Source organism: Adiantum capillus-veneris, chromosome 5 (genome assembly GCF_014529385.1).
Source record: "Adiantum capillus-veneris isolate H3 chromosome 5, ASM1452938v2, whole genome shotgun sequence".
Taxonomy (NCBI): domain Eukaryota; kingdom Viridiplantae; phylum Streptophyta; class Polypodiopsida; order Polypodiales; family Pteridaceae; genus Adiantum; species Adiantum capillus-veneris.
The window spans coordinates 83,825,490-83,838,265 of NC_140935.1; the positions used below are offsets into that span (position 1 = coordinate 83,825,490).

Consider the following 12,776-nt stretch of genomic DNA (forward strand, 5'->3'; position numbering starts at 1 on the left):
TAGATCTTTTCACTGTTCGTCTAACTCTAAACCCTAAACCGTAAGTAATTCTTGCGTGGACTCGATCTAACATAAATAAGCGTAAATCTAAATAAACGTAAATCTAACTAAAAATAAAGCTAAATCTAATTTAACGTAAGTCTAATGACTAGAGGTTGTCTAGATGGTCATTGTGTCGGGGATGTAGTGACTCTTGCCGCCCTGAAGATCCACCTTCTTCCCTATCTTCTGAAGACATTTCACCAGTACTTTTGGATCGACGGAGCCCACCATGAGTGAAGGCAGCAATACCCTATATTCCATTGAGGGCTTTCTTCACCCGCTTCATGCAGGCATCGCAGTCTATGGAGACCCGCATCTAATCTAATATAACGTAAATCTAAATCTAGCTTAAATAAACGTAAATCTAGTTAAAAATAAACCTAAATCTAATTTAATGTAAGTCTACATATAACCTAATCTTTAACGTCTTTTAAGATAGTTTCCTACGACGTTATAACTCTCTTCTTCCTGTGTGTGTGCGCGTGTGTGGATGTGTGTGCCAATAAAAAGAGATAAATGGTATAACCTTTCTATCACCCATGCCAAGTATGATAGATTGATTATGCCATTTCTCTCTTGAATAATAGGTCTTCAGTTCAACTCCTCGTCGGCTAGATCTTTAGGTCTTTTAATTTTAATTAGTTTCCTACGACGCTCCCTTAGTTTCTCTTTCTTTCTCTCTCAATGTGTGTGCGTTTTTTTGGATCGTATGCATGTTTTCTTTCTCTTTTCCTCTCTCAATGTGTGCGTTTTTTGTTTATGCATGTTCTCTCTCTCTTTTCCTCTCTCAATGCGTGCGTTTTTTGTTTATGCATGCTCTCTCTCTCTTTTTCTCTCTCAATGTGTGTGTGCATTCTTTGTTTATGTATGTGTGTGCGTTTTTGCACTCTCTCTCGCTCTCTCTCTCTCTCTCTCTCTCTCTCTCTCTCTCTCTCTCTCAAAAACACTATGTGTGTGTGTGTGAGAGAGAGAGCGAGGGAGAGAGAAAGAGGGGAAGGGAACATGAGAATGAGGAGAGGGAAGGAGCATACCTGGCTCTCCTTCCTCTCCTCGTGTGTGTGTGTGTGTGTGTGTGTGTGTGTGTGTGTAAAAGAAAAAGAGAGAGAGAGAGAGAGTGAGGGAGAGCGTTACCTGCTCTTTGCTTGAGGGCGCCGTAAATTTGCAACGCTCATAGCGACGCTTATAGCGACGCTCATAGCGACGCCGGGAATTTTTTTTTTTGAGCGTCGCTGTGTGAGCGTCGCTAATGTGAAGAGCCTCTTGTAGTGGAAGCACATAAAAACTTCGGACTTCGCTTTAAGCGAAAATACCTATGCATGCCTGGAGTAATCATCAATGAAAGTCACGAAGTACAGGTAATTGCCCAAGGACGGAGTTTGCATGGGCCCACAAACATCACTATGCACAAGCTGCAACCTGCATGTGGCCCGAACTAAACCATCCTTTGGAAATTTAGAACGCTGCATCTTACCCAAAATACAGCCTTCACAAACATGTTTGACAGGTGCTTCAAGAGGTGGCAAAGAAGCAACCATATCAGATTTCTGCAAACGCAGCAAACTTGCAAAATTCAGATGACCAAAACGTGCATGCCAAAGTTTTGCATCTGAAATAGCCCTTGAATCTGCAACAACATTTGCAAAATTTTGTCCACACTTGTCATACAAAGTGAGCTTATACAGCCCACGGCACAAAAGCCCGGATGCAACAATTTCATCACCAAAATTGAGATCATGAACTGTACATCTGTCATCCACAAATTTGACTACAAGTCAAAGTCTAGCAAGTGCGGATACAGACAATAGATTCTTCTTCATCCCAGGTACATAAAGTGCATCAACAAGTGTGAAAGAACTGCCATTAGCAACAGTAAGCACAATCTTTCCAACTCCTTGAACTGGATAAGAGACATTGTTGGCACAAGTGACTGAATTCCCATGAGGGACAGACTCGAGAGAGGTAAACAATTCACGATGTGAGGTAATGTGCTTTGTAGAACCACTGTCGAAATACCACACATGTGAATCTGCAGCAACTGACAAGCATGCATCATGGACAACAGGATTGTAAGTGCACTCTGCGCTAAAAGCCCATTCTGCATCAACATCAGCAACACTGTCTCCTTTCACAAAAGACTCAACAATGGCTGCATTTGTAGTGGAACCAGCATTTGCAGTGGAACCACCCTCTTTCTTCTTAGCCTCTTTGGCCTTCAACTTAGGACACGACTTGATCAAGTGATCATTGGCTTTACAATAATGGCAACGCATCTTCTTTTTGCCCTTATCACCAGAATTGCCAGACGAAGTACTTCCAACAAAAGCATTAGGAACAGAATTTTTGCCACTCGCAGCAGAACCATAAGAAGTGGCTGCATTACTGTTAGCACCCTTTCTTTGAGAAGCAATAAAAGCCTGTTTAACTGCACGTTGCCTAGTCCTGTTTTTTCTAGAAAGTGACTCTTGCAACAGCAATGTGCATAATGCATCAAACTTGACAACTTCAGGATTTCCTTGGGTCATCAGTCTCCAAGTACTAGCAAAAGTCTGGTAGGATTCTGGTAAGGCATCAAGAACAGTCTACACAAGGGAACTGTCTGAAATGACTTTACCTGCAAAAATAAGCTGCTCATTGATATCCTTGACACTAGCAAGGAAAGTGTCCATATCATCTTCCTCATGCATAATCTTCGACTCCAGCTCTTTACGCAACAAAGCCATTTTAGCCTCATTGCGGCTTGCATAAAGACCTGCTAAAATATCCCAAGCCTGTTTTGCAGATTTTGTTGAACGGATGTGAGGAACAATGGTGCGCTTCATAGACAACGCAATCAATGCATGAGCCTGCGCATCCTTAACATCCCAACGAGCTTGTTCTGTCGTAGGCAAAACAACTCTAACAGCTGCAATCCTTGCAGCAAGACCTGCAACATCCTCAACATCGCCTACATCCTCAGAACCAGGACGTACATCAATGCCCTGCACAATGTTCCAGACACCCTTTGACACAAGAACATGTTGCATCATATAAGCCCACATAGGGTAGTTGTCCCCACCCAACCTGTCCTCAGCAGCAAACATCTTGAACACATCTGTGTTGTTGTTGTTAGCCATCGTAAATGCTGCACCTGATGTGAAAACTGCCCGAAAATAGGAGAAATGGAGAGGGAAAAACCTGTGCTATATAGCACAAACCGTAGAAGACTATAAGGCACCTGTTATGCTGAAAACGGCACTGACAGAAATTCTGCATAAAATGACGAAATAGCCTGTGCAGTACTGCCTGTAGTGGAAACGGAGGCCGAAATGAGCCCAAATCAAAATTATGAGCAGACCAACCTTTCTGAGCTTTCCCAAAATTTTTGTCGACCTACAAACGCTCACCAAAGCTCACTGAAATCGGAGAAAGTGAGCAGGCGTGTGCTGAAGTAGCTGGCGACTAAGCCCGGGAGGACGTGACCTGCTCTGATACCAATTGTTGGAATTAGGGTTGCAGAGAAACGCACACAGCTTGGAGAAGACGAAGGAAGCTCAAGGCACACAATAGAGAGCGTGTTACTTAGTGTGCAATGGAAAGATAGATAGCCCTAGAGTGATGAACGTATATACAATGCACGGGGGAAAAAACCTCCTAAAGAGGGAAAAAATGTCCCGGCGGTCCTAGTGTGTTCACACACATCACTACCACATGTATATGGTAACATGAAGCATTTGAATTCTCGTTGTAATCCAAATGAGCGCTTCAATAATAATCAATTTCTTGATAGATTCATTAGGGGATTACGACATGAGGATATCTACAATGGCTTAGTCATTAGAGGTATCACCACTTGGGAAGCAGTCACCACCAATGCAATCCAATTGGAGGATAATTTAATGATTCAAGGAGAAAGAGTGTCTGTTGAGCCTAAATCTATTAGCTCGCAAGCATCAGGGCATCAGCCAATGACCCTAAAGCCTGTTGCTAAGGAGCCAAAGATATCTGAGATGACTTTAGCAGATCTCACCAAGGCTATTCAAGAGAGTCTTAGAGAAAATCGTGCTCCGCAAAACAATCATATGTATCCAAGAAGGGAGCAACAATGGTGCTCAGTATGATATGGACCGCATAGTAGTAGTGAATGCCCTACGTTTAGAGTAAAATTTAATGGGAACTGCAATGCTTGTGGAAGGTATGGTCATCAAGCTAAGGATTGCATAGTATTTAAACGCGCGATGGCCAATAGACCAACCTTAGCATGGACAAACACACCTCGAGTGCCTGCATTGATGTCGGCCCCACCTTTTGAACAAACACAACACATGGTCCCTAGGGCCCAAAATGTTGTTCAAACAACACCCTTACCACCTCCAGTGCTAGACCGCAACCACCACATTCGAGAATCACTTCTGTGAATCAAGTGGGTTGTGAGTCATCTATTGCTTGTTTGGAAGGCTATGAGGAAGATATAGATCCTAATATTGCCTAGGGGCTAGATGTGCTTGAAGAAAGTCTACGATAATACATGGAGGACTATTGGGGACAAGTCCAACCTGTATATCAAGTAGCTGCTGTTTTGGCAAGAGGCCAAAATATCAATTACACTGCTAAGAGACCACCTCTTCAATGCTATGAGTGTGGAGGTCCACATCGTGTAGCCAAGTGTCCTATTAGGCTACAAAAGAACGCCACACTAATGCAAACCAATCAAGCGAGCACGTGTACAATTCCGATACTCATGTGTAATCGATGTGGCATAGATCATTTGATTGCCCAATGTCCAAATAATCCAAATGCATCGAAGATCACACCATTAAACTTGATTAATGAAGTTACCGAGGAGCCATCACAAAGTACACATGTGGTACCAGGAAACCTACTCACACGATCGATGCTCCAAAAACAAAATTATATTCTTGAGGAAAGAGACACAACATCAATTGCCCTATCTCAGAAAAAGAAGAAAACACGAAGAAAGAGATCGCAAAAACCAGCGAAGTCAGATCCCATTTCAAAGACCAACATAGGGACTGGTGACGACCCCATATATATGAATGACGCTGAAGAGGATTCTGATTCAGGTGAAACCATGGAGACCAAAACGACCACTAAGATAGAAATCAACAAGGAAGATCTTCATGAGCTATAATGGCCAGGATCCAAAAAGAAGATAGGAACTTATCCAAACCCTACAGAGGAGATTGAGCGAGTCAAGCAATTAAGGAGTTTGGTAGAAGATACCCAAAGGGATCTAGAACCAACACCTAGGCAGATCCAGATTACAGACACCGTGTTCCCTACGCAACAACAACCTCACAAAGTCCATAGACCCTTAGCCATACCTAGTGTCATCCAAGAAGAAACTGACTTAAAGTCATGGGAAAGTGGGCGTACTCACTTCTTGTTGGAAAGAATGTTTATAGAGGGACTAATTGATCCTATCGAAAAAATGGAGATCCCATCTTCCCCACGTCAAGGGACTCAAGGCCAAAAGGTGTCGTTAAACATTGCCAAATTGATGGATTTCATGTCTTCAGAAGTTAAAACCACCGTCATGTCCAAACTATATAAAGACCCTGAGCTAGTCTCAGCACTTCGAGCCTTCTCAATGGAGAACTAAAGTTTGGGCTACCACAATTTGCACAGATGGATGGAGCAGGGGAGATGCCAATAGAGGAGGAACACTTAGATCCACAACCCAATCTAGATGAGAACCTTGTTATAGAAATACCTGTTAACAAGTTGGGATAATACTTTGAGGGTGATGAATCCAATGCGACCATACCAATCACTACTAAGGGATTAACTATGAAGGGAATCCTTGATGGTGGCGCTGGGGTTAGCATTGTGACTAAAAATTGTTGGGAAACTATGGGAAGACCTCACCTTGTGACCACAACCATAGTAGTGAAGATGGCCAATGGATCTATTGTTAAACCTATTGGGATGCTAGAAGATCTCAAGATCAAGGTCTTTGGACATAAAATAAGAGTTACCTTCATTGTTATGGATTTCTCCAAGCACACTATGGCATCTGATATGACCTGAGGACGTCCTTTCATGAGGGAAGCAAAAATGGTGCATGACTGGTCTAAAAGCCTTGTCTACTTGCAGTTCCAAGATTCTGCTATTCCAGTAGATCTTGTAATTAACTAGTCGAGCACATCCTCTAGGGAATAGGTTTATAATTGATCATAGATCTGACACCATAGTTCACTCGGCCCCATTGTAGTATTGTTACACATGTAAAGCGGACACTGATGTTGGGGAAGATTCTCCTTATATGGATGTACTACCTGGGATGACTGAGTCGGATAATTTGGGTTGGATCCACCTAGCAACAACCATAGACACTTGGAGAAATAGGGGGATAACCTGGGTAACACCTGAGGGGGGTGAAATGCCACGACTTGTACCCTTAAATATGCTAGAAGCAATGCCTATAGCTTTTGACCAGACTCATCCTCATATAACAAAGAAAACATACAAGTGGGTCCCTAAATCTTCTTTTGCGACCATAGCTAGTGCTAAAAAACAGAAGCCTTGTAAGAAACATCCCACTCGAACCAAAAATGTAAGGAAATGTGTAAATTACTATTGGAAGCCCAATGCTACTATCAAGGAAATGATCAAATCTGGGTGCCAAAACGTAGATTGTGTTCTTACTTGTCACCTGGCCCATGCGAGTCCAATCCTGTAGCTCCAAAACAAATCAACAATCGTGGAAGGAAAAAAATCACAGAATGCTACACACCTGTTCCAAAGCTAGTTTGGGTACCGAAGAAAGGATGATTTGTTCCACCTACCTCAAGAAGAGGGGAGTCCTATGATGCTTCTAGATCCTCATGTAATGCATCCATAGAGTTAAAAGCTTCTCCACAGCCTCCACCTACAATAGTGGACCTCCATAAAGCTACAAAGGAATCCACACCTTCCAGTGTTCAAGAATCACCTGATGAACCACTTCAAGTTCGATCCTGGGAGAGTACCTTACCACCCTTGCAACTCGATGAGGCACATAAGATAATAGAAAACTACTGGCAAAAATCCTCACCTATTACCAACTGGAACAATTGGTTTCAAAGGGTGACGAGCATATTTCAAACAATATGATCAACCCAAGGAAGGGGGGAGTGTTTGCTGACAGTCATCATTCACTCACTCCTCTCTCAACCTTCCTCCCTGACCTCTCAATCTCCCAATCTTAGGGAATGAAATATAAAGCCTTATACTCACAAAAAACAAAAACAATAAAGAGCAAGAGCAATTAGCAAACGAGTATGCACAATTAAAGTCAAAACATTGACCTAAACCTACACATTCACATCTGTTACACCAAACAAAAACCTATGTCATAAAACACCTTTGATCCTCATCACTCGAGTGATGGAAGGTAGGTAAGAGTAGTACGATAGGAGTGTTTTTGTTTTAGAGTTTAGTGATTAGCAAAGTTCCTTCTTCCCACTGATGTGCCTCCTAGAGGTATTCTTTGTGTTTCCTAGTGTGTACATGAACGTGTTGTTGTGGTCGTACTTCAATAGCTTTGTAATTTGCCGATAGTGGAGGTCACCCCGATAGTGGACCACCCCAAACTTGCCGTAATTACGACAAATGCCTCTCCGATATCCATCTGTCTCCTCCTGGCGTTGGGATGGGGGAAGTGGAACACACCCGATACACAAGCTAACTGCCTCTCTATAGCCCAGTAGGTATCCAACACCCCAAGCCACACAGAATCACACACACATGCACACCTTCTGTCGACCTTCACAATAAAGACCGCCTTCGAACAATCACCGGCTACACACAATCACCTTTATCGACGCACACACCAATGCACAAAACTTTGTAAACACACACACCGGGAGACCTCACAAGCCTTGACCGCATACAAAATCACACCCAATCTGCAACCATAATCACTCTCTCCCTCTCTCTCTCTCTCTCTCTCCACACACACGCAACCTGTCCGGATTCAACCACGCTACGAGGGACCCACTGCCCGAGATTAGAGTGAAAAAAAGCAATTGAATTCAAACCATTCACGACACCCACAAGCACTCAATGTATCACAAAGCAGTATCGAAATACAATGATGGCACCCGCCGACTCGATGCAGTCCGCTCAGCCCTTGTGGTGGCCTTTCGCAAGCAATTCTCTTACTCAGCTGACTGCCCCTCTTTCTCTTCACCCCATGGCGGCCCCTGTGTGCCCCTTCTCTCCAGCTTCAACACCTTCTCGGACCATACCCGCCTCCTCTCCTTCACTTTCTCGGCAGCGTTTCCTTCCTCCTCTTCTACACCTGTAGCTCGCAACGTTGCTCTACGAGCTTTCCACCCCGGTTGACCTCCTTCCCGAGCTCTCCTTGGCCTTCCTGTCTTTCCATCCCCCCCTCAACTGAGGACGCACCCCCGTGATATGACCACCCCTGGCTCTCTTTTTTTTGCGCTGCTCTACAGCTCTGGCCTCCCCTTACTGCACCTGGCGGCCTCACTCTCATGCCCGTGGCGGCCTCTCACAAGTCAACTCCCTGAAAAACTACTCCGTCTCTCACCTCCTGCATGGCGCCCTCCTGCCACTCTCCTTCCTGCGCTCTCACGAGCTGTCCTCTTCCCTCTGGCGGCCCGTCCTGTCTGCCAGTGGCGGCTTTCCGGCCCTCTCCTGTCCTTGGTCGCCCCCTGCTGGCAACCTGTCTTCATGCCATGCAAACTGGCCTCCTGCTTGCCCTCCAGATGGCCCCCCTTTCTTTTTTCGACTCTGTACCACCAAGGCGCCCTCTTCTTTTTTTCGACTCTGTACCACCAAGGCGCCCTCTTCTTGCAGTCGACTGCTGCTCTTTTTTTTATAGCTTGGCCATCTTTAAAAAAAAAAAACTTATCTTGCAGCTTAGCGGCCATTCCCACCCGTGGTCGATCGCAATCCCAAGCACCGCCAGGTGGGTGGACCTCGAGGCTGTGGTAGCCGAGTCCAAATACTTCCATCTTCAAGTAGCCCCAGCTGCCTCCTTCGAGTCGTACTTCCATAGCTTTGTAATTTTCCGATAACTTTGTTAGCCAATCAGTCGTGTAGGCCTTCATAGCACCACCCTTCAAAAAGTTGTATACATGGACCATCTCCACGCCCAAAAAAAACCTGCATACCCTGCATATCTTCTGTATCCTGTGTCTCCCAGCCAATGGCTAGAGGGATCTCCACAACATCATTGTCTTTGAAAAACACAACCTATAGCAACCGGCATAGTGTTGCTTGCATAACAAGCTTTATCAACAGATCCATCAACAGGATGGCATCCACCTAACAGGATGGCATCCACCTGCGGCATCCGATCATCCAAAGCAAACACTGGCAAAACCTCATCCAAAGCAAACACTGGCAAAACCTCATCTATAGGCTCTTCAAGTGGTACTGGAGCAGGCACATAGCCTCGCATGTCTTGTATCCTCGCCATAGCTTTAGAAACCAAAACCTGCGACTCGTCATCTACCTCCACCATTGGATCATCGAACCCCCAGTCATCTTCATCGAGACATTCCTCTTCAGTCAACATGGCCTGACCATCACAAGGCATGAGAGAGGGTTGCCCAAACCCCTGGTCTTCGCAAACTGGCTCTTCACCTACAACCTGTTGTTCTTTGACAGAATTATTGACATACATAACATCATAGGTCTCATACCTTGAGTCAGCAGACTCCGTTTCCCATGTGCTGTTTGTATCCAAGGCACTTCTATAGCTTGAACACAGCTTGGCTTTCTCCACAAAACTCACCGACTTTGGCACTTCAGCTATCTTCTCCACTGCTTGCTTTTCTGAAGTCACATAGTCAAGCACATCAGGCCGTACTTGGTAGACTCCTCTCTGCAACTGCTGAGGCCTCATAAGCCCCCATGGTATCGTCTCTACTCTGTCATCACACCTATCTGCTGCTACCACATGTGCATCAACAAAGGGTCGGATTACCTGAGCCTCTTCCCTAGCAATTGGCCTTGGCACCAATGGACTCGCGAGAACCTGCTTTGCCTGCTGCTTCTTCAAAAGCTTCTTCGTCTTGCTCTGTGCGTAGGCTACTGCCTCCTCGTATGTGCACGGTTCATCCATCTCGACTTTATCTCGAACTTTGAGATGCAAGCAATCCATAAACTTGGTCAACTTCAAAAAATCGGCATTCTCTACAACAGTTACCTTGATAAACTTGCTCCATATGGCCTCGAACTCCCACACGAATGCTCAAAAATCACCGTCAAGGCTTTGCTTTAGGTCGTCCATCATCTACTTCACTTCACTCCACTGCGGGTTGACCACATATCGGCTTTGGAATGCCGCTTCCAATGTGCCCCAATCCAGCTTTTCTTCAGTCTGCAAGCTCTCATACCATACCTTTGCTTTGCCACGAACCAGGAGTGGGAAAGCTTGGGCCACTCCCTCTTCTCTCGACAGGCCGCTCTCCAGCAGAAATAGGCCGTAGTCTTGCAACCAAACCTCAGCATCTTCAGCACCTGTAAAAGTAGGAAAACCCGACCACATCTTTCTTAGCAGCACTTGTTCTTTGAACCTGGAAACACCGCAACACCGTCTTCGACTTCACCAAGGAGCAATTAGTAGCTCCTCCGTGGGGCACCACTGATGGGATGGGGGAAGTGGAACACACCCGATACGCAAGCTAACTGCCTCTCTATAGCCCAGCAAGTATCCAACACCCCAAGCCACACAGAATCACACACACATGCACACCTTCTGCCGACCTTCACAATAAAGACCGCCTTCGAACAATCACCGGCTACACACAATCACCTTTATCGACGCACACACCAATGCACACAACTCTGTAAACACACACACCGGGAGACCTCGCAAGCCTCGACGGCATACAAAATCACACCCAATCTGTAACCATAATCACTCTCTCCCTCTCTCTCTCTCTCTGCACACACACGCAATCTGTCCGGATTCAACCACGCTACCACGGACCCACTGCCCGAGATTAGAGTGAAAAAAAGCAATTGAATTCAAACCATTCACTACACCCACAAGCACTCAATGTATCACAAAACGGTATCGAAATACAATGATGGCGCCCGCCGACTCGATGCAATCCGCTCAGCCCTTGTGGTGGCCTTTTGCAAGTAATTCTCTTACTCAGCTGACTGCCCCTCTTTCTCTTCACCCCATGCAGCCCATGGCGGCCCCTGTGTGCCCCTTCTCTACAGCTTCAACACCTTCTCGGACCATACCCGCCTCCTCTCCTTCACTTTCTCGGCAGCGTTTCCTTCCTCCTCTTCTACACCTGTAGCTCACAGCCTTGCTCTACGAGCTTTCCACCCCGGTTGACCTCCTTCCCGAGCTCTCCTTGGCCTTCCTGTCTTTCCATCTCCCCCTCAACTGAGAACGCACCCCCGTGATATGACCACCCCTGGCTCTCTTTTTTTTGCGCTGCCCTGCAGTTCTGGCCTCCACTTACTGCACCTGGCAGCCTCACTCTCATGCCCGTGGCGGCCTCTCACAAGCCAACTCCCTGCAAAGCTGTCCCATCTCTCACCTCCTGCATGGCGCCCTCCTGCCACTCTGCTTCTTGCGCTCTCACGAGCTGTCCTCTTCCCTCTGGTGGCCCGTCTTGTCTGCCAGTGGCGGCTTTCCGGCCCTCTCCTGTCCTTGGTCGCCCCCTTCTGGCAACCTGTCTTCATGGCATGCAAACCGGCCTCCTGCTTGCCCTCCAGATGGCCCCCCTTTCTTTTTTCGACTCTGCACCACCAAGGCGCCCTCTTCTTGCAGTCGACTGCAGCTCGTTTTTTTTTATAGCTTGGCCATCTTTTAAAAAAAAAAACTTATCTGGCACCTTAGCGGCCATTCCCACCCGTGGTGGTCGATCGCAATTCCATGCACCATCAAGTGGGTGGACCTCGAGGCCGTGGTAGCCGAGTCCAAATACTTCCATCTTCAAATAGCCCCGGCCGCCTCCTTTGAGTCGGACTTCAATAGCTTTGTAATTTGCCGATAGTGGAGGTCACCCCGATAGTGGACCACCCTGAACTTGTCGTAATTACGACAAATAACTTCACTTCAATCTTCAGTCCTTGAAACAATCCTCCGAAAAGAACCCCATGGCTAAATAATGGAACCATAGAGCTGCCATAGAGTAAAGTCCCTGCATCGACGAGCATTTTAATTATGAGAAATGAAAAACCAATTCCTGACCTGCTAATCGCCACATCTGGCATGCGCATCATGATCAAGCTTGCAGCTTTCGGCATCTAGTATTTGCTCCATCTCTTCTTCATGTGTACGCACAATTCCACATTGATGCTAGTACCACATCTTAGGTCGGCACAACTCAATTGCACCAGTGTGTCGGGGCTCGATGCATTGCAAGATTCTGCGTTTATACAAAAACCAAAGTAATTAAGAATACATGATTCATCGCTCTTGAAAAAAAATGCCATAGCTAGGATTGGATTGGAAACTCACAAACTCATAGCGAAAGGTGTCGAAGCCTCCGTTGCCAAGATGAGATGTGTCCCTAGTCTCCCTACGTACCTCCACGGCGAGACACTGCTGTCTGAACCTCGTGTCCGCTGTCTCCTCCTCCTCCCTGATCTGCTTCCACGACTCGTGTGAGATGCCCGAAGGCTTTGGCAAGCCCTGTCTGAAAGTTCGACGAGCTGCATCTCGACGATGTTTCACGGTGTCCCGTGCAACATTCGTGATCCACCTCCTCGGAAGCTTCTCTGAACCCGGAGCCGGCCGATACTCTCTCATGATG

General features: G+C 46.1%; 2 protein-coding genes and 1 pseudogene across 2 annotated transcripts; all 3 read right to left on the reverse strand.

Moving 5' to 3' along the window:
- Positions 1 to 8,069: 8,069 nt before the first annotated feature.
- LOC147457626 (uncharacterized) lies at positions 8,070 to 9,134 on the reverse strand. Its single transcript, XM_086512498.1, has one exon. The coding sequence runs from the start codon at positions 9,132 to 9,134 to the stop codon at positions 8,544 to 8,546; it is 591 nt and encodes a 196-aa protein (XP_086368624.1). The 3' UTR covers positions 8,070 to 8,543.
- Positions 9,135 to 9,220: 86 nt separating this feature from the next.
- On the reverse strand, positions 9,221 to 11,388 carry LOC147457627 (uncharacterized). Its single transcript, XM_086512497.1, has one exon. The coding sequence runs from the start codon at positions 10,154 to 10,156 to the stop codon at positions 9,221 to 9,223; it is 936 nt and encodes a 311-aa protein (XP_086368623.1). The 5' UTR covers positions 10,157 to 11,388.
- Positions 11,389 to 11,394: 6 nt separating this feature from the next.
- On the reverse strand, positions 11,395 to 12,014 carry LOC147457628 (uncharacterized; annotated as a pseudogene).
- Between the last annotated feature and the right edge of the window lie 762 nt (positions 12,015 to 12,776).